The sequence below is a fragment of the Ammospiza nelsoni genome, chromosome 30 (genome assembly GCF_027579445.1).
Source record: "Ammospiza nelsoni isolate bAmmNel1 chromosome 30, bAmmNel1.pri, whole genome shotgun sequence".
Lineage (NCBI taxonomy): Eukaryota > Metazoa > Chordata > Aves > Passeriformes > Passerellidae > Ammospiza > Ammospiza nelsoni.
The window spans coordinates 1,817,935-1,842,655 of NC_080662.1; the positions used below are offsets into that span (position 1 = coordinate 1,817,935).

General features: G+C 42.4%; 2 protein-coding genes across 6 annotated transcripts; one reads left to right on the forward strand and one right to left on the reverse strand.

The window, feature by feature from the left end:
* The first annotated feature begins 27 nt into the window (after positions 1-27).
* PLAT (plasminogen activator, tissue type) lies at positions 28-12,972 on the forward strand. 4 transcript variants are annotated; one of them, XM_059490709.1, is made up of 14 exons: positions 30-377; positions 4,679-4,780; positions 5,164-5,203; positions 5,641-5,772; positions 6,083-6,196; positions 6,559-6,733; positions 7,248-7,339; positions 7,595-7,769; positions 8,058-8,143; positions 8,602-8,797; positions 9,269-9,405; positions 9,494-9,634; positions 11,198-11,346; positions 12,538-12,972. In XM_059490709.1, exons 2-14 carry the CDS (start codon positions 4,700-4,702, stop codon positions 12,694-12,696), a joined length of 1,677 nt encoding a protein of 558 aa, XP_059346692.1. In that variant the 5' UTR covers positions 30-377; positions 4,679-4,699; the 3' UTR covers positions 12,697-12,972. The 4 variants fall into 4 exon arrangements, with proteins under 4 accessions (XP_059346694.1, XP_059346692.1, XP_059346691.1 ...); XM_059490708.1 differs by lacking the exon at positions 30-377 and adding an exon at positions 2,365-2,489 and having other exon boundaries at positions 4,677-4,780; XM_059490711.1 differs by lacking the exon at positions 5,641-5,772 and having other exon boundaries at positions 28-377.
* Positions 12,973-14,880: 1,908 nt separating this feature from the next.
* On the reverse strand, positions 14,881-24,656 carry AP3M2 (adaptor related protein complex 3 subunit mu 2). Of its 2 annotated transcripts, XM_059490713.1 has the most exons (8): positions 22,769-24,656; positions 21,349-21,520; positions 20,691-20,828; positions 20,114-20,199; positions 18,835-18,968; positions 17,839-18,046; positions 17,020-17,164; positions 14,881-16,604 (listed from the first exon to the last, which is right to left on the reverse strand). In XM_059490713.1, exons 1-8 carry the CDS (start codon positions 23,039-23,041, stop codon positions 16,504-16,506), a joined length of 1,257 nt encoding a protein of 418 aa, XP_059346696.1. In that variant the 5' UTR covers positions 23,042-24,656; the 3' UTR covers positions 14,881-16,503. The 2 variants fall into 2 exon arrangements, with proteins under 2 accessions (XP_059346696.1, XP_059346697.1); XM_059490714.1 differs by lacking the exon at positions 14,881-16,604 and having other exon boundaries at positions 17,086-17,208.
* Between the last annotated feature and the right edge of the window lie 65 nt (positions 24,657-24,721).

A 24,721-nucleotide genomic window follows, 5' to 3' on the forward strand; every position in this document is an offset into this window, starting at 1 on the left:
AGCCGCCACTCGGCTCGCTGGGAGCCGCCCCGGGGAATCACGATCGCCGCCCTCAAAGGGGACGAGCGGGTCCGGCGTTCGGCCCGCTCGGGGCCGCCCTGGGGGAATCGCGACCGCCGCCCTCAAAGGGGACGCCCCGGGCCGGCCCGGGGGAGTCGCGATCGCCGCCCTCAAAGGGGACGCCCCGGGCCGGCCCGGGGGAGTCGCGATCGCCGCCCTCAGAGGGGACGAGCGGGGCCGGCCCGGGGGAGTCGCGATCGCCGCCCTCAGAGGGGACGAGCGGGGCCGGCGCTTGATCCGCTCGGAGCCGCGCCGATCACCGCGGCACCGCCTGGACCAGTCGGGGGCTCGGGATGAGAGGACAGCTCGTGGGCTGTGTAAGTAAAATTGCAGAGTTGGCAATTTTCTTCCCGCAGCATCTCTAAAGTTTGTCAATCCGGAACGCAGCGTTTGGTTTCCCAGCCCGAGGAAAAGCGCTGTTCTGGGCATTTCATCGGTTTGGATGCTTCTTCCTCCTGGGCTGGCTGGCGTGAGGAGCTTTAATCCCGCCGCAAAGAATACAAGAATACGGGGGTGGAAAGTGCGCTCCGAGATCTGCCACAACTCCGATCGCCTGCGCTGCCCCTGCCAAAGCCACCGAGCACAGAGGGTGACATTGACCTGCTGTGGATGTCACGATGTCACACTTCATCACTGCCATTGAACAGTCCGGCTGAATTTATCCCGAGGATCAATTTAGAGAAAAGCCAGTAGATGGTGCTTGAGAGAGCAGGCGCTTTCCTAAAATATGTTAAGCCCTACACATGGCATCACACTCTGTAGACAATTATAGTGGTCCTTAAGCTATGAGAAGCCAGGAAATAAATTCTGCAAGCTTCCCCCATGGCCGTCAGTTTGTTAGCATCTTTAATCTAGAAGTCAAATGTCTGTTATTTTTAAAAATAAAATAAATTAGCCCCTGCTCGCTCAGCGGTGTTCAATCTCAACAACTGGAAGTCCAGAAACAGTTAAATGCAGCTACACTTAAATCAGATTTATGGCAGTAATGTTATCACCAGCACTGTGACTCTTGGAGAAATAAATTTTATAATTCTAACATAGATCTCCATGCATAGAAGGGTTAAACACACAGAGTACCCTGTATTTCATCTTTACCATTATAAAAATAACCAGTGCTGCGCTTTCCAAATGAGGACTCCACGCAGCTGCTTCTGAAAATGGAAGTTCCTCACACTGAATTCTGTCAGGAGCTTGATTGCTGCTGTGTCACATCCTCAGTTCCAAGCAGGTAGGATTCATTCACCACTGTAACAATTGCAGCACTGGCTGCTTTCATAACAGTGCCCTAAGATCAGCTCTAAAACTGATCATCACATTTCCCTATCAGCCACACTCTGATAGCTGAATTCCTCATGACCACATTCCCATGAATAAATCTTCATTTTCTATGATGAGTAATATCAATGAACATTTAACTCTGGCCCTGAACATGCTGTTCCTTATTTCTAAGAAGTTTTGCTCATTTAACTTGAAAGCTCCTGTGATTGTTTCTTCTCCCATGGCTGTTCAGGGCATGCTTTGCTCCTCAAGCAGGTCAGGGCCTCTCTGCCAAATATCTTAATTAGGATTAAGTCTATCTACTGCAGCCTTCTAATTATATTGAAATATATATTTATATATATATTATTATATTTATATATAATATAAATTATAATTATAATATATATTAGATATAATAATTATAATGTTTATATTATATATAATTTATATAATAATATTATACATAATACAAATATATATTTATATTTATATTATTTAGTATTATATATAATATTACATATAATATAAATATAAACTTTATATTATATATAATTTATATAAATTATATATAATATATAAAATATAAATTATATATAATATATATAATTTATATAAATTATATATAATATATAAAATATAAATTATATATACAATATATATAATTATAATATATAATTTATATAATATAAATTCTAATATTTTAAAGATATATATTATTATATAAATAATTATATAGAAATAATCCAGCTGTGCTTTCACTCACACTCCTAGAAGCATCATGGCACAGGACAGTTCATCCTAAGGGATACGTACATTGAACAACAAGCTGTTTCAATAGGGGAAAAAAATTGTTTTGAAACCTGAATCTGCTTTCTGACTGGAAAAGAGAAAGAATAAAACAAGCAAAATGTAAAATGCAGCAGCAAGGCAGCGAGCAGCTTTCCAGGCTCCCTCCTCGATGATCCATCCCCTGCCTGGACCATCCCCTGGATGCTCGGGAAGGGGTGGGATGCATTCAGCACGCTCCACCCCTTCCAGCAGAGCTGCGAGAGAAATCAGAGCAGAGACACGCAGGAAACACGAAGCCAGGCTGGAAAGAAAATCTGGAAAATTTCTGGAAAGAAAATCAAGAGAATACAGAAGAGAAAAAGCAAAAATAAAAAAAAAAAGGTAGGCACTACTCTGCACCTGTTTCAAAGAGGGCATTTCCTGTTTTCCACATCAATTAAATACTATTAATATTTAATAAATCCCAATTTAATAAGTGAAGCACCGCAATATTTAACTAATTGAGCTGTTGCCTTCCTGCTTTTGAAGAGATTCATAGTGCAGATAAAGCTGCTAACTTTCAGTTGTGTCAAGACAGCTGCAGCTCCAGGCAAAGGGCTGACAGCCTCAGGCTCTGAGCAGTTCAGCAAGGAGGAGTTTTTGCACAAAGGACATTGGCAGAAGAACTTAGGAGTTAAGGACAATTTAATAACTTGATGATAAGGGAAGGAGACACAGTGAACTAGCTGCAAAAGGAGAATTTATCTAATATTTATCTCATTTCCCAGGAGGAGATGAGACTGTGCCTTTCAAAGCATGATAGTGGAGGGACACAGAGGAGGAGGAGGAGGAGGGGAGGAGTCATATTTGATTCTTCTTAAATGTGGCCAAAAACCACAGGAAATACTGGGAATGATTCCAGAAACAAAGACTTTAAAATATTCATTTCCTCCAATGCCTTCAAAGACTACAGCATCTTACTTTTGTTTTCTTTTGGATTTTTAGCTCTTTTCCCCAAAAACAAAGTCTGTTCTAGAGACTACAGCATTTTGCAGTATAAACACTTGCTGTGTACAGCTAGAACTTGCCTGTGCAGATGAATATATGAGATAGACTTGATTAATCCATGCAGGTGCTTTTTAAACAGAGACTCCTCATGTCAGTCTTTCAGGCAAAGAAAATATAAAAAGGACATTTTTAAGTTTAAAAAATGTTTCTTGCTACCCCCTGAAAATGATCTGCAGTTTCCTGCTGGTTTCAGGTAGCTGGGACTTCTTCCAAGATATCAGTTAGGCTGGCTGTCCTCCCACCAAAAAAAAAAAAAAAAGAAACAAAAAAACGCCCCCCAAAAAAAATAAAAATAAAAAAAAAACCAAGGTGTTGCCTTGTTTTTGGGGCATTTTAGCAGGCAGCTCAGAAATAAGTTCTTAACAGGCAGGAATTCTAACAATGCAGCTCAACTGTGATCTAAGTGCTTGCACTGAACAAATCTTTCCTTGAAAGCTTCTTAGCTACCAGAATCGTGCTTCTTACAGTTGTAAGAACTTCAAGCCTTCTCCACAGGTACAAACAAAGATCACCAGTGATACCAACAAACATTGGCACTGTGGGATGCAGAACACGAGCCTGGGAGCTGTACAAATGAGCCACAGCTGCAGGAGTAAGGACAATGCAGGGTTAGGGCAGAAACCAAGGGATTGGAGCAGTTCAGATCATTCACTTCGGCTTTGGGAATGCTGCTGATTTAGCTCAGAATCAATTGAAATTATTTTTGAAAATCAATTAATTGAAAATCGTTTGTACCACTTTTAAAAAGGTTTGCTGTACAATGCAAAATGTTTCCTAATAGCTTGAAAGTATATAAAAAGTGTAATGTGAAATCTATGGACCAACACAAATCGCTGACAGATGCTCCAAATTATAAGGATTTTATCATCAAGATGTGACCCAAAGATAAAGTATGGAGTAATAAGGTTCTCAGAAGATGTTCTTGGGAATCTTTTCAGTCTGACTTGCAACTTAAATCCCCTCTTTTTGCAGCCTGATGATGAGAAATCACATCCTGTTGTACTCCTGGTTCTGCTTCAGAAACTGGACTGTTTGTGCCTTTTGCTTTGAGCAGATTTTAAAACAGACAAACAACAAAAAGAAATAAACAACAAAGCTACTAAAAAACCACAGAGTCTTTCTCCATATTAGCCTTGAATCCCAATTTATGACTCATCTATCATACTTCAGTTTCACCAGCTGTTATCCAGCTGCCTTCTCTGGCTTTGTATAAACAGAGTCTGATCTCATGATTCTGGAAGTAGTAATTTTCTCAAATAATTGGGTCAGCTTTCTGCATATAATATAGATGATAAAGAGGTGATATTGTGGGCAACAATGCTGGAATTTTATTTCAAATATTTGGAACTAGGGCAATCCTGGACACTGGAAATTAAATTGTAGCTTCTTGCCTGTATCTTGTGCCTGCTGCTCTGTCACACTCCCAGCTCTTGGTTTGTAGAGGTATTATATTTTAAAAGGAAGAGAGAAAACACACACTGTAAAACTCCTTTGTTCAACATCTTATTTTTTGTCTCTACAGATAATTTGAGATTTGGAGCTGATGTGGAAAACACTCAGAATGGAAGGGAAACTCCCATGTCTCCTTCTGCTGGTGGGAGCAATCATGACTGCCCAGTGCCAGGTAAGAAGCATCAAATCATTCTCTTGCCATCTTCCTGTATTTTAGCAGGAAAATAAAATACATTCCTTACCATTGACTCCAGCTGTCTACATCAGGCAGGAGAATCTGCTTAGCTCACTAGAAATCAGAGGAATAAATGTTACATCTGAGTGACAATCAATCACTTGGTAATTCATGGCAAATAAATGATTTACAATTCTTAGGAACCCATCCTGAGGTACTAGAGGCACTTTTTGCTGGATTTCTGACAAGAGGGCAGACAGTCCCTCAGAGCTTCCCTGATTTACATGCCCTCAAGAAAAGGACTGGCTTTTTGGAGGTACTTGTTCTCTCATATTTTTAAGAGAGCAGTTACTCACAGAATTCACCTTCTCTGCTTGCAGGGCTTACGCACGCGTTTCAAACGAGGAGCCAGATCCAGAGGTAAGCCAGGCTAACTAAAAAGGAGCCAGACCTAGAGGTAAGCCAGGCTAACTAAAACCATGCTAGCTGGAGCACTATGAATGTGGGAGGGGAAAGCAAAGGATGCTGAAGGAACAGAGCCTGAAAGCTTTTTGTCATGGTTATGCGGATGAGAGATTCAAAAAGCAAAACGCCAGATCATTAATGTCATCCACAACAAAGTTTTCCCTTCCTTCTGCTCTTCCTGAAACAAAAAGAGGCCAGCCAAGAGTGGAATAGCACATCTGGCACACATCAGAGAGAGAGATGGGACAGCTGTGGTGTGAGAAGGAAAAAGGGCAACCCACTAGACAGATGCATCACAGATCCTTTCCCCCTGGAAACAGAAGGGAATCCTTTTGCTCAGCCAGGTCTTTTCCCTGTATCTCTAAAAGAGGATCTCCTTTCTCTGATTACAGCCATTTGCACAGATAATTCATCTGCAGAAATTTACCAACACGGGGGGATCTGGCTGAGGCTTTCAGGGAGCAGAATAGAATACTGTAGGTGCGACAGTGGTCGGAGTTGGTGCCACACTGTGCCTGCCACAGGTATGTATGACAAAGGAAAAGGAAATGGTGAGAGGTTGTCCATCCAATCATCCTAAAAATGAACAGTCAGGGCCACAGTTACTGCACAGAAAATTTGTCTGGGTATAGAAGAGGCTAGAAATGAAAACAAAAACAAAGAAAGGCTGTAAGAACATAAACAAAAATATTAAAACACGGCAATAACAGGTGGGTAGGGAAAAACAGAACAGGCTAAAGGAGACTGATAGGAAATTGAAAGGTGTGTACACATTGTCAGCTTCTTGCTTCTGTGAAATCTAACAGTATTTCCTGGTTTTTGCTTATTCCACAGTCTGCACTAGAAATAAATGCTACAATGGGGGCCAGTGTTCACAGGCATATTATTCCCCACAGCTCTTCATCTGCCAGTGCCACCCAGGTTTCTCAGGGAAGCAGTGTGAAATAGGTGAGTGTACCACATCAGCTGCTGGGAGCAATGCTGGTGATGTTAGCTGTGCAGTGCACAAGGATGAGGTACCCAGAAGCTCCTGCTGTAGGCTAACTCTAATGAGTTGTATTTTTTTATTCTAAAGCTAATACTACAAAGAACTTTTAAGGAAACTTGGGTTGTTTTAGGTATCTCTTAATAAAACTGTGAATTTTGCAACTGAAGACCTTCATGTCCACTCACAGTCTGCCTGACAGAGAATTTTCACTGACTTACTAGACAAGATGTTTGAGAGCCAAGTTTAAACAGAACAGAGACTAGAGAAGCTGTCTGGGAAAGAATTTAGATTCTATCCTTACATTTTGCTCCCTTTTGTTCAGATACTGAAGTTAAATGCTACAAAGACACTGGAGTAACATACAGGGGTACCTGGAGCACGACAGAGAGTGGAGCTGAATGTTTAAATTGGAATAGTGATGGCCTGGTGAACAGGAGGTACAGTGGCCACAGAGAGGATGCTGCTGAGCTGGGACTGGGCAATCACAACTATTGCAGGTGAGAGGCTGATGGAAGCTCAGAGCCACAGGAATCAGCCTTCAAAGATTGAGGGAGCTAAAGAATGGCTGATTGCTGCACTCAGATTCCAAGCAGGGAACACTCTGCGCAGGTACAAACACTGTGCAGCCCCTGAGCAGTAATTGCAACATCTGCAGACATATCTGAACTTCACATCTTCCTAGACTGGATGTTTATGGCATCTCTCAGCCCACAGTCTTTCTTTTGCCTCTTCCCAGCCCTCCCTAAACTCCATTTGTAATTCAGCTTCCTACTGCTTCAAATCTGCAAAAACAGTGTTTCCTGTACATGACCTAAACTGCACAAACATGCTGTCCACTCCTGCTACTTGCCATCTCATCTTCACCTCATCTCCACAGTTTTATAATTAAAACTTCTGATGGTTCAGTCCACATCTTCACTGCAGAGCAGGGCTAAGTTAGCAAAGTAGATGGACTGCATGACACTATTGGCAATAGCTTTATAATGATGCATAATATTGGGACTCTTTCAGAAACCCAGATGAGGATTCCAGACCTTGGTGCTACATCTACAAAGGGGGAAGGTACACCTGGGAACACTGCAGTGTGCCCTCCTGTTCAAAAGGTACATGGACAGGGAATGGGCTTTGGAATTTCCATTATTCACTGCATATTTGAAGGGTTCTCTGTGAACTTGGGCAATTTCTGTAGCCTAAAAAGTTGAGATTCTCATGTTATATCATATTTAGGCTTTTAGTATTTACGACACTGAGAGGGTGAGATATATAGAGGTAATATATAAATACTTGGATAGAAATCACAGCTAGGAACAACTGACAGGTTCACATCAATCTGGTAATGTGCAGTTATTTTATTGAAGTTAGGAACACCAACTGCAGCTCTGGAAGAGGCACAGATTACCGTGGCAGCCACAGTGTCACCAGCTCTGGAGCCACCTGCTTGAAGTGGAATTCTCTAATCCTCATCAACAAGGTGTACACTGCTTGGAGAAGAGATGCTTACCAGCTGGGCCTTGGTAGTCACAATTTCTGCAGGTATGTAATATTATAGAATAAAAAAAAACCCCACCAAACTGCCTTGCAGTAAAGCACACAAAATACAATACTGGTGACAATGAAACTCACTCCCAATTGTAATTTTATTCCACCTGACCTATTTATGCTTCTCTAAGGTCAGACTCTGCAAGTGTAAATTTAATGTGTCCTTAGGACCCTGTGTATCTCTAAAAAGAATAAACTTGGGTCACAGTCTGACACCTTTAGGTCTCTGCAAACTCTCTGCAGATCTGATAATAAAAATAGTTCTTCTCTCTTACGCTGCAGGAATCCTGATAATGACAGCAAGCCCTGGTGCCATGTCCTGAAAGGGAATCAGCTCACCTGGGAGTACTGCAATGTGCCTAACTGCTGTAAGGATACCAGCACTCCTCATTCTTCTCTTTCTTTGAAGCTTTACTGTCCTGCATGTCATCTGTATTTAAATAAGATCTGGAGAAAAAAAAAAAAAAAAAAGCTGTATTACAGTCCAGCATCTTCCAGTGAACAAAGAGCTGGAGTTAAACAAACAAACAAACAAGAAAAGCTTTTTGGAGCAGAAAGAGATTCTGTGGCTCCACTCTCACAGAAATGCCTTTTGGCCTGCCAGAAGGGAAGATTGCAGAAATGGAGAACAGGAAAGGCAGGGTTTCCTTACTGATTTTTCAAATCAGAATACAAGTTTCCTAGGAAACAGGGATGACTCAAATACTAAATAGCTCATGGCAGGCTGCCTCGGCATGGACTAGGAGGCTCTTAACCCTAACTCAAAGCAAGAGTGCCTGAACAAAAATTGGTGTAATTTTGGATATTTGGGGCTTGTCTTCCACAGCCGCCTGTGGCTTGCGGCAGCGCGGAGCGCGGCAGTTCAGGATCAAAGGAGGTTCCAGCACTGACATCGCAGCTCACCCATGGCAAGCTGCCATCTTTGTCAAGTACCACCGGGTGGCTGGAGAGCACTTCCTCTGTGGGGGAATCCTGATCAGCTCCTGCTGGGTTTTGTCAGCTGCTCACTGTTTTGAGGAAGGGTAAGCTGAGGATTCAATATTATCTTTGCAGGGAAAAAGTCTGGGAAATAGAAGCATCCAGAAGGGTACAAGACGTGGAGAAAAACCCTCTACATCCCATTAAGTCTGCTCTAAAGATTATAGTTAATTCTAGAGAGACATTTAATTGGGCAAACTAGCAGGATGGCATCAAGGTACCACAGGAGAGTATCAGATACCTTAAGAACAAAGTTGTCAATGCGCAATGCAGAATCATCTGAAACTTGAGAACAGCAAGAGGCTGGCAGAGAAGCTTTGGCCTGATGGCTGTAAGCACACAGAACAAAAATAAAGGTAAATAGGTCACTTGGAAGTCAAACTGCATGGGTAACAAAGTAGTAATAGAGCTAAAATAAAAATAAATGTTAAAAAATTAAAAGGAAAAAAAGCAGACTTTTCAACAGGGAAGGGTCCACTGTAGTAAACAGAGGATAGAGACTCTCTTTGCTTCAGTTTTAGAACAAATCAGCTGAAGATTGTGCTGGGCAGGACTTCTCGAGCAACTCCTGAGGAAAGTGAACAGAAATTTCAAGTGAAGAAATACATTGTGCATCAGAGATTTGACCCAGAAACTTTCAACAATGACATTGGTAAGAACTTCTCTGACTTTGGGACTGGAAGGTCGTGGTTGGCTCAGGTTTGTGATTAATGAAGCGGGGATGTTTTTTCCTTGTTCAGCTCTGTTGCAGTTGAGCTCAGATGCAGAAGAGTGTGCTGTGGAAACAGGCACTGTGGGCACAGCCTGCCTGCCCACCCCAGAGCTGCAGCTGCCTGACTGGACTGAGTGTGAGATCTCTGGTTATGGCAAAAGTGAAGAATGTGAGTAGAACATACATGTGTGCATGGCCAGAGCTTCAGTCCTGTGCCCTCAGAGAATTCAAGCCTTTAGCACCACTGAATGTGTTATGTAACATATTGGCTTATATGAGCACTGCAAAATGTGTAATGTATCATATTGGCTTATATGAGCACTACAAAATGTGCAATGTAACATATTGGCTTATATGAGCACTACAAAATGTGTAATGTATCATATTGGCTTATATGAGCACTACAAAATGTGTAATGTAATATATTGGCTTATATGAGCACTACAAAATGTGCAATGTAATATATTGGCTTATATGAGCACTACAAAATGTATGCAGGAGTTACTCAAAATCAAGTTTTGCTGTAAGTTATTCATCTCAGTTCTGTCAGTTGTAGTGTCTTCCTTGATACTCTCTGGAGTACAAAACTAAAAAAAAATATGGCACAATGAAAAATGTAGGAGAGACATAAGATTGGCCATCAGGACCACCACATCTGCTGTACTCAGTGCATTTAGATACTGTAATTTAGACAAAAATCCATTTCAGTTCAAGCCTTGACATAGTTGCAGATTGATGCCTTATTCTAAGAGAGGTTGGCTATGCAGAGATTAGCAAAAAAAAATAACAATCCCAGCTATACATTAAAAGGCTGGCTAAATTGTTTTGAAAGTGAGCTATAACAAAGAGAAATAAAAGCTGTCTGAAAGTATACACAGGCAGACCTGTGTTTAAAACAAACAAAAAAAAAAACCCATCCCTTATTTTACTTTCTTCCTTTTCCATCTTTAAGTTCTCTAACTTGTAAACTTAGTAAGACAAAAACTGTGAAGCATTTATCATACAAAACCTAATCACAGTTTGGATCCAAAGGGGTTTTGGAACAGACCTAAAAACATAGCATTTAAGTGGGGCATAAAGTATTTTTAAATGCTTTTAAAGCTTGTCCTCAGCATTTTTTACAGGGAGTACAGAAAAAACTCTGGGAGGGAAAAGATGCTGCAACTGTAATTCAAAACTTGACTGAATAACAACAATCCTGCCAACTTTCTGTTTTGTGCAATTGTAGCTCTACAGGAGAATAAAACCAATATCCAAAACTGACCACCCAAATCTCTTCCATTCCAACAGGAGTGTACCAATTACTCAATATTGTGTTTGACAAAGCATTTCACTTTTTTTAGTGCAAGTTTAATGTTAAAAAGTTAGGATCCTATTTCATACAGTTATTTTCATAGATATTTCCCATGACTTCACTCTGATTGATGTAACCATGAAAAGATGATTTATCCACCCAAGAAACCCAGCAGTCTTTTAATTTGGAGCCTGCAGAAACCTCTCCAGCTTGCTGAAGAAACAGTATTGTTTCTCAGCTAGGTTTAAGCTGTTCTGATTTTCAAAGTGGAACACCTAAGATATAAAAAGACCCTTTGGAAGGAAATTTTAGTTTAGCCACAGAGCTACTTCTGTTCACTCTGCCCTAAACTATGAAATGGAATGGCAACTTTTAAAAAACATATTTATGCACATACACAGATATAGATACATATTTCTATTGTCGTTTTTCTTGCAGTTTCTCCATTCTACTCAGAGCACCTGAAGGAAGGCCATGTCAGGTTGTTCCCAGCCAGTCGCTGCACAGCACAGCACCTGGACAACAGGACAGTGACAGAAAACATGATATGTGCAGGAGACACCAGGAACCTTGATGATGCCTGCAAGGTAAACCCAATTCTGTTCTTCTTTTCTTTTCTTTTCTCAGTTCTTTGAGCTAACCAAACAAAAAGCTTCAGAAAACAGTTTAAAGAAGTTGTGCATTGCCTACATGGCAGTTCTAGTAGATTTTTGATGAACAGAACTGCTGGGTTCTCTTTCATTTCTCTTCCTCTCATGGAGGAGAAGGCAGGGAACACTTAAGCAATCAAACCAGAGCAACACACACTGAAAATCCCAAATACAGGAAATACCACAAAACTGAACAGGAAAACCTAGCCCAGCATTTCCTACTATTTTCTGTTGTGTGAACATGCAAAACACTCAGCAGGAGGTTCTGTACAAGGAAGGGGGTGCCCCTCTACTGAAAAGTAGAGAAAATAAAGGCTGGAAGATGCTAAAAAGCAATGACATGGTGAAAAAGGAAGGTGTGCATTCAATCCACATCCTTTCTGTTTAAACAGCTATTTAATAATTTTGCTTTACTGGTACACATAGCAGTATAAAACCCCTTTGATCTTTATAGCTTGAATAACAGCCTTCCTCTCTTTTTTCTTTTCAACATTTTATCTACATTTCATAAATGAGCTCCATACAAAGTTAAGACACTTAAGTGTTACATTTTTCTGTGTCTCTCCCCATAAGAGGAGCACTGAGGGACTCTGGAACACAGAAGTGACTTAGGTAAAAGTACTGGTACTAAGTGTGGTGGTCTTTGAGGGGGTCCCAGGATGAGGGAAGAGATGAGAATCTTGACTCCATGTTTCAGAAGGCTGATTTATTATTTTATTATATATATATTATATTAAAAGAAAATTGTATACTGAAATTATACTAAAAGAATAGAAGATTTCATCAGAAGGCTTGAAAGGAATAGAATGATAATAAAATCTTGTGACCAGAGAGTCTGAGCCAGCTGACTATGATTGGCCATTAATTAGAAACAACCACATGAGACCAATCACAGATGCACCTGTTGCATTCCACAGCAGCAGATAACCATTGTTTACATTTTGTTTCTGAGGAGAAAAGATCCCAGCAAAAGGATTTTTCATAAAATTTGTCCGTGACAACGAAGAGCTCTTGATTTGTGAGCGCACTACATGGGGTGTTTCTGTAAACACCCCTAAAGCCCATGAGGGTGGGAAAAGCAATGCAAAAATAAACAAAGATTGTTACTGACCTGCTGCTTCTCTGCAGGGCGACTCGGGAGGGCCCCTGGTGTGTCTGAAGGATGAGCGGATGTACCTGATTGGAATCATCAGCTGGGGAATCGGCTGTGGCCGCAAAGACATTCCTGGTGTTTACACTAAAGTGATTCGTTATCTTGGCTGGATTCAGGACACCATGAAACTCTGAGAAAGGAAAATGAACCCTTTCCAATCCTGTGACCATGCCCTCAAAACTTCCTACTTTAAGTGTGCCGACAGGGCTTCCTGTCTGTCCAATACTTACAACTCCTAGTACAACAGGAAGACAAACTGCAGTGTGTAGGAAGGGCATGTTCTCATAATAATCTCCCTATTACAGGTTATTAGAAGCTAATCATCCTTTTCCCCAACATCACCAAACTTTCACCTTGCATCAAATCACACAAGTACAATAAAAAATTAATTCTGGCCCATGCCCTCAAAACTTCCTTCTGGGTGCTGACAGGGCTTCCTGTTTGTCCAGGTATTTACAACTCCTAGTACAATAGGAAGACAAACTGCAGGGTGTAATACTCTCCCCATTACAGGTTATTAGAAGCTAATCATCCTTTTCCCCAACATCACCAAACTTTCACCTTGCACCAAATCACAGAAGTACAATAAAAAATTAATTGTGGCCCTGAGTGAATAAACCAAGAGAGATCATGCATCTCTTTAGCAACTATATTGTTGTAGGAATGGGTGTGAACTGAAGGGGACATTTAATTTCCTGAAAAACTTCATCTCTCTCCTTACTTGGCTGTACAATTGGAAGCCATTGAGCTCTGTCCTTACAGCATTTGACTTTGCCAATTTAAGCTGGTTTCAATAGAAGCTGGTTCCCAATATAAAGAACAAAAAGCTGTAGGCATGGGCTGCTTATTTCCAGATTAATATACTACTTACTTCTTCAGTTTGGAACCAATTAATTGAGTTTGAGCTTAAACTCTCTGAGCAAATTCAGGTTGGCTTAATTATTAGGACATTTTATTCTTTCACTTGGTTTTGTTCCTGGTAACGGAATAGGTAACAATTTTAATACAGGCTTGATCTGCCACAGAATCAATGCATATTTTTTGACTATTAAATTTCTATGCATTATCATGTGATATGAAGCAAAAGCTCTCCCTTCTGTGCAGCAGGTCAAAACAAAGGACAAGTGTATTGGAAGCTGTTTTAAGTGCCTGCCAGATTTACATGCACAAGGCCAAATCAGATACCACAAGGCTGCCTTTGTCCTTTAACAGAAAACAGCACAGGTACTACCAAGTCACCATGAACCAGAATCAGTAATCAGCATTATTTCTTTGTAATAATGCAAGGAAATAATGCTGATTACTGCAGCTGCCACATGATGCTGAGTGCCATCTATGCACATCTAAGAGTGAAGCCTCTCTGAGAGCTTTTGTCTCGTTGTTTTGTAAGGAAAAAAAGGTGTATCTACCATCTTACAAAAGGAAAACATTGTATTGAGGGTACAAAATGAATTTAGTTTTATCATCAATCAGTAGCTCATAAATCCCTGAGATGATTTCCATCTTTACATCAGCTTTCCCACTTCTTACAGAGTTTTTCTCCCTGCTTGTCCTCTTCCAGCACACAGCAGCACCATCTTGAGACAGGATCTAAGAATAACTATTGCCATGTGCCTGCTGCTTCCATCTGACTGTGCAGCTGACATTGTCATACCCAAGTTGTTTCAGAACCTTAGTTGGTATCAGCATCTTTTGTAAATGAGCTGCACCTCATGCTTCCCCCCCAGAACTCCTTCATATGTCCAATTTATGTCACAATTTCTCCATTTCCCCTTCCTGCCCTGCTTCATCTCCCACAGGAACTTGCAGCCATCTCAGGCTGGTGTGTCGTAAGAACCTAATGCCCTAATGTATATAAAAACCTTTCAATATCTTGAGTAACATGAATCACCTCAGCAGTAAATAAGTGATCCTTTAAAAATCAAAGCTACAAAGCCAAAGGACAATATCAATACTTTAGGAGCACGAAAGTGATGAGGTATTTAATTGTCTTCATAATCAAAGCATTGCCCTTAGCATGCTACCCAACACAGTAAACAGAAATGGTTCAGCTGCATTCCTAAAGACATTTTCACTTGAGGTTCTAGGAAATGCTCAGCACTCCTTTTGGGAAACCCAAAAATTACCAAGAAAGCAATTAGTTTCAATTTTTCAGACAGCAACTTAGTGTCAGGTTTACAATGCCAACTGCACAAAGACATTTATCTTCCTAAGGCACCCACTTCACACAATCAAATTAGCATAATTTACATTCCTCCTCAAATACCAACTCTATTTCTTATAAAGCCTGCACAAACCACTCTGAAATGACACAGATGACATGTAAAAATTCATTTTATTGGTGTCATTGTTGAAGGTTTTGCTTGCACTGAACATGCTCAGCAGTAACACCACCTCAGCAGAATGCACCTGCTATGGGATCCTGCAGCAGGAACCAGCAATCCCACAAGCAAGACAACACTCATGAGGTGTCACCACATGCAAGGTGGAATGAATGCTCTCCCTCATTCAGGGTCACCCTGTTCTGTTCACAAACATGAACTGGACTCCACAGCCACATGTGTGCAGCAGCTTAGTGCAAGTTCTGCTACCAAGAGAAAAGAGATTGGCATGTAGTGGCCACAGGGCTGTTACAGACAATAAAACAGTGCAGGTGCCTCTCATTTCCCATTTCTGAGTACAAAGGGATGGACCACAGGCTGGGATGGGCAGAGACAGCAACAGCTCCTGAGGAAGAGATGATCCCAGTGAGAAATCTGGCATAGGTTGGAATCCATCTGCACAGCACCTGACTGGTACAGAAAGTGAAATGAGGTAGGACAGGAGGAACACTACAAAGGTACCAAAGGAAGACTCAGTGAGCAGGAAAACAGCACTATCACCATCATCTGCAATAGGAAAGGAGAGGCAAAAAGAGCTTCCAACAAGTTACTGGGACAGGGGTTATCTTCATGTAGCTACAGCTTCAAATTCCATCAGTGCTGTCTCCACAGAAGTTGCCCTGTCTGTCTCTTCTGATTCCCCAAATGAGCTAGGAGAATTCCCACCTTCAAACACTGGTGCAATAACAGGAAAAGCAGAATTCCATGGAGATACCACTGCCCATCAGTTACAATATTTCAAGTCTGTATTCAGAGACTCAAGATCCTTGACCAGGATGCCATATGAAATACCTAGAGAAAGAATGCCATTCTTCCTTTCTTCTCTTTGTGGCACCATTCCCAATCTCAGGCTTCTCAACTTCCCATCCTGGGCAGAACAATCTTCCAGTTTCTTCCAGTGCTTTTGAGGCAGAACAGCTAAATGTTCTCCCTGCTGGCAAGAGCTACACAGCTCTAACCCAGTGATACAGGAATGCAGATGCTGGATCATCACATTGAAGCTTGTGGAAATTCAACTTTGTAGCATGTACAACAGGATAAAAGCCAAACAAAATACAAGGAAGAGGAGCTACAAAAGGCCATAAATCCCTAGAATTTCCTCTAAGACAGCAAAATGAAGGTAATACAAGCTTACAGAGCTGACTTGCTAATCCTAAGGGACCTGAGCAACTCTCCCATCTACTATTGTTCCAAAAAACTTCAGACTCAGGTAGGGATGAGGTGGTTTCAGGTCAACCTTACTTCTCCCTGCTTTCCAGCACTCTGAGCACTTTCCTGCTTATGCTGCTACAGACAAGGGAGCAACCCTAAAGAGATGGGTGGGATAAGGGGCTGCATCCAACAGCCAGGGACAGGGGGAGTAGGAAAAGTGCTCTTCCTTGCTCTCAGGAGGACAGGGGGAGTAGGAAAAGTGCTCTTCCTTGCTATCAGGAGGAGAAGGGAAGTAGGAAAAGTGCTCTTCCTTGCTATCAGGAGGAGAAGGGAAGTAGGAAAAGTGCTCTTCCTTGCTATCAGGAGAAGGGAAGTAGGAAAAGTGCTCTTCCTTGCTCTCAGGAGCCTCTAGGTTCGGACTTGGAACTTGCCAGCCTTGGTCATGTATTTTATCCCCTTGAAGGGCTTGTACTTCTCCCCATACATATCCAGGCGATTCACCTTCAGTCCTAGAGGCAAACAAACACAGCATCAGACAGACTGACAGCCACAAACAAAGCTGACAGGCCTTGGAGATAAGAGACAGAAGATCATACTGGTGGTGCAGAAAGCACAGGGAAAGTTTTAGCAAGCTGTGACAGAATGGAGAAAAACTGACAACTGCTAATTGTTAGAATAATTCTTCACAAACACACCCATACCCTTAATATTTTTAGAGGTCTGTAAGCACAAAATGCAAGGAAGTTGTTTCACAGACCACTACAAAGAACAAATCCATACATCTGTAGTCAAAGCAGACAACTTTTTTCCTTGAAGAATATGTTTCAGGTAAAATGTACTTCAGAAAAGTTTGAAAAGTTACTTCAGCTACATGCAGAATGAGCAGAGCAGAGAACATTGCACTTCTTTACCTCAGTCACTTACCAGATATAGCCAGCTGCTGAATTTTAAACTGCAGGTTAATGGTGGGGTTTTCATCTGGTTTTGATGTCCCAGCTTGCAGGCTCACACTCCCCTTCAGACTTGGCAGCTTCTGGGGGTTGATTTTTCCAACATCCCATGACAGTAACTTTAAGGAGCAGAAAATGCAGCAGTGAAACTCAAATGCTGCACCTTGTAAAGAAGAATCCCCTTTAAATAACAGCTTTTAATGTTTCTCTATGAAAAATGTCTTTTTCTTAGCATCTTGCCTTTCATATTGGCCAGACACAGGATTAAGGAGGGGATACCTCACTCCAAACTTTTTTTCTCCTTCTCTTTCCATGAGGCTCCCCAAAAGTCTACTATAAATGCTATTACAACTAATTGTAGAGGGTAAGCCCATCAGATTAATGTTTGCAAGAAGAAAAAAAAAAGTTCAAAGAACAAAACCAGAACACCCCAAACCAAACCCAAACCATCAACCAACCCTCAGTGTTTGCAAAAGACCAACATGCAGCACTGGGCATGACAAGATAAGTTTGTAAGGCATCCAGCAGATTGATGTCCCATTATACAAGACCAGGGCTTGGATTTTCTACACACACCAAGTGGCCAGAACTAAAATCCACTCAGACACCAAGGTATTTATTCTGGGGATTAAGAAAACCCAGAACAGGAAAAGTTCTCACCCCAACATACTGCCTCCAGCAAAGCAGTGTTTGTGGAAGTGTTCATGTAAGCATCAACAGGTTGACTGCATTTTCTGATAGATAAGAAGGATTTTTTTAAAAATTAATATTTAATTTCTCTCTTTCCTCTTACCTTTGTAACTGGATCAAAGGCATGTGTTCCCTGGGAGGGTGTGAGGGTCATATTTAAGACACTTTTTGGCATCTGGCTGGTGACCATCACCCCCTCTACAGTCTTGCCCATGGTCTGCTTTGGCCCCACTGTGATCTCAAAGCGTCCCAGGGAGCTGCTGTCACGAAAACTGATGTTGTGCTTGACATAGACAGGAATTGCCACAAGGCTAAAATAAACACAAACAGAAAGTCCTTGTCAATCTCTTGTCTTCAGATTTGCTTAAAAGAGAAGGAAATCCTGCACTTGTTTGTTTGAGCTAGGAGCAAAGTCAGGATTCCATTCTCATGTCTTAATTGCACTTTTTGTAATCAAGCTTGCTGTGTCCTATTTTATCAGAAAAGGGAACTACAGCCAATAAAACAGGAAGCTTGATCAAAAAAAATGGTTTTGCATGTCACAGCCAGGTTGACAAGCAGTTCCTGGCAGTGCAACACCGCTTGAATGTCATGTTTGTGCTTCTGGTTGCATTTGCCACTCCTTTTCACCTACTAGATATAAATCTGACAAAAGTTTAGCAAAATTCTTTAGCAACTGTAACTCCAAATAGTACTTGGCAAGCTGCTTCTAGAAAAGAGTGTAAACCTGGACAAAAACTTGTGGTTCCATTAGGAGAGATGTCACAAACCTAACAGGAGCACCAAACTATCTTGTTTTATTCTAAAAAGTTCTTTTAAACATATGAAATCAACAGCTTGATTACACTGTCTAATTATTTTACTTTCTAGTTTGTTTATCTGCTAGCAGTCTTTGAAAAATGCTGGCTGGCCAGAAAGAAATTACAGAATCACAAGGATAAAAGTGTAATTTTAGAAAAATAAAAATGCAAGTCATCATGCACCTCTACTTCCCTTGGCTCAATATGCCACCTCATCTTTAAAAGTTCCTTTTTTTTATCCTTCTCCTAGGCAGAAGGATCCAAATTTCCTAACTCACAGCACCAGACTCATCACCTACTTCTGAGCACTGACATGGTAGGAGAGCAGGCGGAAATTGCCGTCAGGGGGAATGAAGGAGAGGATCCTCTCTGACTCCCAGCGCTTGAAACGCACACAGGGGTGAAAGCTGACGTCATCCAACAGCCGAGGGTTCTGCAACAGAAATCACAAACTTTGTGAGGGCAGCACAGCTTAAAATGACCTTAAAATGACTTAAAATGACCTCCCATCCTTAGCAATCTTCTGTCCATGAAGGGCCTAGCATTTGACACACTCTTGACCACTTGAAGTTGTCTGATGCTGTTATATCCATGCGAAGGCAGCACTCAATAACCTCTATCCTTTTCTGTGGGATCTCAGCACCTCAGGATGGAGGTGCAGAGTGGCTGAGACCACCCCTGGGGGGCTCGGGAGTCCTGGAATGCTGCCAGAAGTGTCTGGTGGCTGGACTTTGATCCTACACAGGAGACGACACCTGTATGAGGATGGGAGGATTTCACTGGGTGAATGGTGAAGGGATAAGTTAATTAGAGTGTAAAACACAGAGTTTAAGATTTCTGTACAGGGGGGTCTAAAGAAGTAAGATGGAAGAATTGGGGCGTGTCCTGTTCTTCTTCTTCTTCTTCTTGGCCTCCATGTTCTGTGGTGATGGTGGCACTTTGGGATTGGTTATTACTAGAAGTGCACCGGTTAATAAGGGTAGAAGGTATTGGAGAAAAATTATAAATATTGTGTACGTAACTTCGAGTATAAAGATAGGTGACCGCCCCGGGGCTCTCAGTGTGCTCATGGCTGGCTTGCTGTGCAAACCTCTGTTAAGCTGAAAGAAAATCTTTTAGATAAACAATAAATAAACACCGAGACTGAGAAAAGATCTAAAGTTTCTCCTCGTCCTTTGAAGCGCCAGACTGTCCAAGGCCACCCTGGGCCTTTCCAGACCACCTAAACAGCCAAGAAACCGACACTTTTCTAGGATATTTTTAATCCTATTTTAGAAAACTTAGTCATGTCACATAATTACATTGGTGTGTACTCATTGTTGTGGCCCTTCAGGATATTAAAGCACCACTGTATCTCAAAAACTTCCTCACAGCACCCATCACAAACAAATCATCTGAAAAAGCCTTTTTGGGCTCCAAGTTCCTGAAGTTCCTGATGATTTCCCATTGTCATTTCTTTCTCTTTTCATCCAGCATGCCCATGTTCTGATGTACATCATCACAAGATCTCAATCTCAGCAGCAGGGCTGGGAAATCCCTCTCAAAACTCTTAAGTGAAGACACATCCTTGAGCTTTACCATAAAGGAGAGGGTAAGGTCTGGCATCCCAGTCAGCTTGACACAAGCATCAATCACTCCTTGGATTTCAGCAGTAATAGTGGAACCTGGAACAATAAGGAAAACACAGGTGGGTTTGTGAACCTGATCAAAAAAATCTCAAAGTGGAAAAACTATGAGTGAAAAGGAAGGAAATCTATTTTCTTAATGAAACCTGCTCAACATTTGTACCATTCCCAATGACTCCTCTAGAAGATTCACTCAGTAAGAACCATGGACCCCAACAATGTCCATTTTAATGGCCAATGACAACAGCTCCCAGTTCTAACAAGACTAAGACGCACAAACACTAAAGTGCTACGCACAATTTTTACTCATCTTCTATTTTCCCAATACAGAATTGCTTATGAGACCTCAAGAATGAAAACCCTGGTGCCTCTGTCAGATTTTTGACTGAATATCACACACAATTTAGCATCACTGCAGAGCAAAAATAGGAACAGAGTTTCCCACAGTTGGATGAAGGTGCACCTATTTCAAAACCTAACTGTCTGTTCAGCCACTATCAGGAATTCTTAACCAGGAGCAGGTTCCATACCTGATTTGTCAATGATTGCATCTATCTCCTCAACCACATCAAAATAGGCCTCATTGTTGGTGTATTTGACACCAGTACGTCTCCAGGGCACCACTGAGAGCTGTCCAGTGGGAAGCTGGTCACCCACATTTGTGCTTCCTGGAAAAAGAAAGGGAATCAACAACCACAGAATTAGGCAATGCTGCAGAGCAAGTCCCTGGCTTTATTGAGCTTAATTGTAATTAATCCCTGAGAACCTCTGTTTCTGTGTAGGAAATTACTCTTCCATTTACTCTTCAGACTCCCAGTACTCCAAAAATTTACATCTCTCTTACACCCAGCTCTAAAATATATCACAGTAATGCATGGGAAAGTGTCTACATGTAGGGATGGGTAAACTCACATGAAACTAACTCATCCTGGAAGTCATGTCAGGTCTGTAACTGAAAATGTAATCTGACTTTTGTAGGTTAAAATACCCCAAATCAGACCAAAACCAAAGTGCAGCTGGTGCTGAAATTGGAAGGAACCTCAAAGCAAAGCACTGACACATGACTCCCTAAACACACCTGTGCTGCATGAATGACTTGGGACAACACAAATTTTCTTCTCCCATGTCCTAATTATACAGGAATATTTCCACCTGGAGCTCCCAGTTTCACTTCTTGTTTCCCTGTACCTGTGATGGTGTTGACAACTGTTCTCAGAATAGTAGGAGGTTTTATCAGTTCCTTCAGAATATTGGACTCTGTTGCCAATGGGAAGCCATTGTCCAGCATCTCCTCCAGCACCTCATAAACCACCACAACATTGTCCTTGATTATCACCTCTGAACAGACACCAAAATAATCCTGTGCAAAAGAAAGGATTACTCAGTGATGTCTGAAAGAGAATCTTAGTGAACATTTGTGAACACAGGAATAAATCAAGTCTCTTCTTTCAAAAAACCACTGAAACTCCCTGTATTACTACAAGCACAGCAGACACACACAACTTGAGCACACCTTGGCCACTGCTCCAGTGAGGTGGCAAATTCCCCCATCAGCTGTCCCAACTGATTCAGCAATTTTTAAAACTGAACATGTAATTTACTTACTGTCTAATTCTATGTGAATTTCAAGCATCTTACAGGAGAGAGCAAGTGCACAAACACAAACCTGAGCTTCTAGTTACTTACAGCAATTAAATGAGATTTTGCATAAAGAATGAGTATATGTACGATGTGACAGTAGAGAAATCCTAGTTCTGCATTACAAACACTCGTTTTCAGACATACCAGATTTTAATAGACATCTAAGCCAGTGACAACACACTCATACCCTCATAAAAAAAAAAAGACCAAAGGGTCTGACACCATCCACTGCTGGCTTAAATGGCCAATCCACTTCTGAGAGTCAGAGAAACATAACTCAGAACACAGTCTGAGCTACAGGTTCTGACTGACACCTTGGAAGCAGAAGCTCCCATGACACTCGTTTGGCCAAGCACACACATTTCCTGTATGCTGGCAACATGCTGGTCACAAGACGTGTCAAAGCCAGGCAACACAGCCCTGTTGTTGGCAGCAGGAAGAACAGACAGACATCTTTGCTGTTTTCCTAAACTGATCAGAAGATGTGTCAACCACGGCACAGAGGGAATGCAGCTCCTCTGGGGCAACTCCTGCAATTCACTGCTTTAGGAAGCTATTAAGAAGCATTGCTAGATGTAAACGCACGGGTAGGTTGTCGCTAATTGATTAAAAGGCAAAAGCTCCTTATGAGAACAAGGCCAGCTTGGTATTAGTTCACAGTTCCCAGAGCACATAAGGCTGCAAAACAGAAATACTGATTTATGACTTATGGGCACAGGTAGATCCCGAATCCATCCCAGGCAGTAAATTCCCAACTACTCCCCAGTAATTCCTAGGCATTAAATTCCCAACTACTCCCTAGTAATTCCTAGGCAGGAAATTCACAACTACAGCAAGCCTGTCTACATCCTCACAAACGCAGAATGAAAATAACATGATAAGAAACAAACAAAAAAACCCCTAAAAGGTGCAAACCAGAGGGGTTCTTTGCCGAGGCTCCCGAGGGTCCCACAGCCCTCGGCCATACCTGGAAGGTGTCCACGACTCGGTGCAGGAATTCGATGACGAAGAGCGGCGGCACCTCGCTCTGGATGACGGCCACGAAGAAGATCTTGTGCCGGTAGACGCTGAGGAGGTAATGGTGAGGCGTGGGGATCACCGGCGGCACGTTCTCCGCCTCCGAGGCCCGCTCCTGCGCCTCAAAGAAATAATCACAGACGGAGCGGCTAACCACGCTCTTCCAGTGCTTCTCCAGGAAGATGTCCCCCGAGGCGTTGATGAGGAACAGGCTGTGGATCATGGCTGCGGCGGGGCCGTGCCGGGCCGGGCCGGGCCGGAGCGAAACCCCTCAGAGCGCTCCTCACACAGGCCCCGCCCCCGGCAGCCGCCCCACCCACTCGGGGGCGGGGTCTCCGCAGCGAGCGCTGCTATTGGACGCCATAGGCCGGTGAGGCGCACGGCTCGTGACGGGGCGCAGCTCCCGCTCCGTGACAATCCCGGGGACGTCGGCGGGTACGGATCGCGCCCGGCGGAGCCCCGCGCGTCTCTGCGTCCCGTGTCTCTGTCCGGTCACCGATTCCGTGTCCCGTCCCGTTACGCATCTGACAAGGCAAGGAGCATCGCGGGGCTCTCAGGCCCGGAGCTACACAGGGCGCCCCCGCTAGGCGGCGCCTTCGCAACCCGAGGATTCCCCTCACGGAGGGCGCTGCGCGCTCCCCCCGGTTCGGCCGGGTGTTCACCTGCCCCTCATGTTCCTCATTCGGTCTCTTTACTAGAGGGGAACTGGACTGTTGTCTATGAAATGAGGAATTAACCCGGCTTTTGCAGGGAGGGACAGCTAGGGAAACGTTTCTCACTCCATTATTCTGCTGGTTCGTTCATGGAGTAACAGCCCAGAAAACATCCAGCTGGCGTGAAAGCAATTGTCATGCCAAATTTACCGAAATTCTCTAGCAAATTATTCCTTTGCATAACTAGAACTAGTGTTTCATGTTCATATAGCAGATCCCTGGACTTCTGAGTAAAATATGCCATGACAACTTTCCTACTACACTGCTGGGAATATACAAAATAGTGGAAAAGTAGTCCTTTGTATCCTATTAAATAAATTATCTGAGCACACAGCCTTTCTTATATGGGAGCCTTTTTTATATGGGAGGAATGTCGGACTGTTGCCCCAGCATGAAGAGGCTGAAATCTGAGATTTCAGACCCAACTGTGATTCAGGATTGTGGGTGTGAAAAACGCCAATCACTTGTTTCTAAAACTGTAAAAGTTTAAGAGTAATAAAATGGTTATAAAAATAGTAATAGAGTAATAATAATTTGGACAATTTGAATTAGGACAATATGAGACAATAGCAACAAAGAGTTATGGATGTCCGGGTACCTTTTTCTGGGCAGCATAAGCCTGAAAAAGGACCCACGCTAACAGAGGATTAACCCTTAAAAACAATAACCTGTTGCATATTCATACATCTCATACATGATGCATAAATTCCATTCAAACACAGGATTCTGTCTGGTCAATGTCAACTTCTTCCTCTGAATCCTGACAGCGTCTTTGTGGCTGAGCGAGGTGGGAAGTTCATTTCTCCTGGTAATGGAGCAATAAATTCTCTGAATGAGTTAGGTGTCCTGTGACTGCTATCTCAGTGCGAATCCTTTCTTTAGGAAAAAAAAAAGCATCCTACAAAAAAGCACAGCTTCTATTTTAACATTTTGTTACAACCTAAAACTATATTTACCACACTACTTAAGAGAATTAACACAGCATTACTGTCTAACACAACACACGTAATATTAATTTTAACATTTGCTAAAAGGCAATCATAAAATACGCATTTTTCACAGCGGGCAAATCTTTTAAGCGGCGCGATCCGCCTCGCCTCACGTCACCTCACGGCCGGGCCGCTCCCCTCACGGCCCGCCCCGCCCCGCCCCGCGCGCTCCCGGCCTGGCCCCGCCTCCCCCGCCCTGGG

What these genes read in the sequence shown, in the direction of transcription:
- PLAT (XM_059490709.1), top strand. Translation starts at nt 4,700, where the DNA reads ATGTGGAAAACACTCAGAATGGAAGGGAAACTCCCATGTCTCCTTCTG. An exon ending in GGCAATCACAACTATTGCAG is followed by an intron (nt 6,734 to 7,247) that starts GTGAGAGGCTGA and finishes GGACTCTTTCAG; the next exon opens with AAACCCAGATGAGGATTCCA. An exon ending in GCTCACTGTTTTGAGGAAGG is followed by an intron (nt 8,798 to 9,268) that starts GTAAGCTGAGGA and finishes TCTTTGCTTCAG; the next exon opens with TTTTAGAACAAATCAGCTGA.
- AP3M2 (XM_059490713.1), bottom strand. Translation starts at nt 23,041, where the DNA reads ATGATCCACAGCCTGTTCCTCATCAACGCCTCGGGGGACATCTTCCTG. An exon ending in ACCTTACCCTCTCCTTTATG is followed by an intron (nt 18,969 to 20,113) that starts GTAAAGCTCAAG and finishes TTTCTGTTGCAG; the next exon opens with AACCCTCGGCTGTTGGATGA. An exon ending in CCTTTGATCCAGTTACAAAG is followed by an intron (nt 17,165 to 17,838) that starts GTAAGAGGAAAG and finishes TGCTCCTTAAAG; the next exon opens with TTACTGTCATGGGATGTTGG.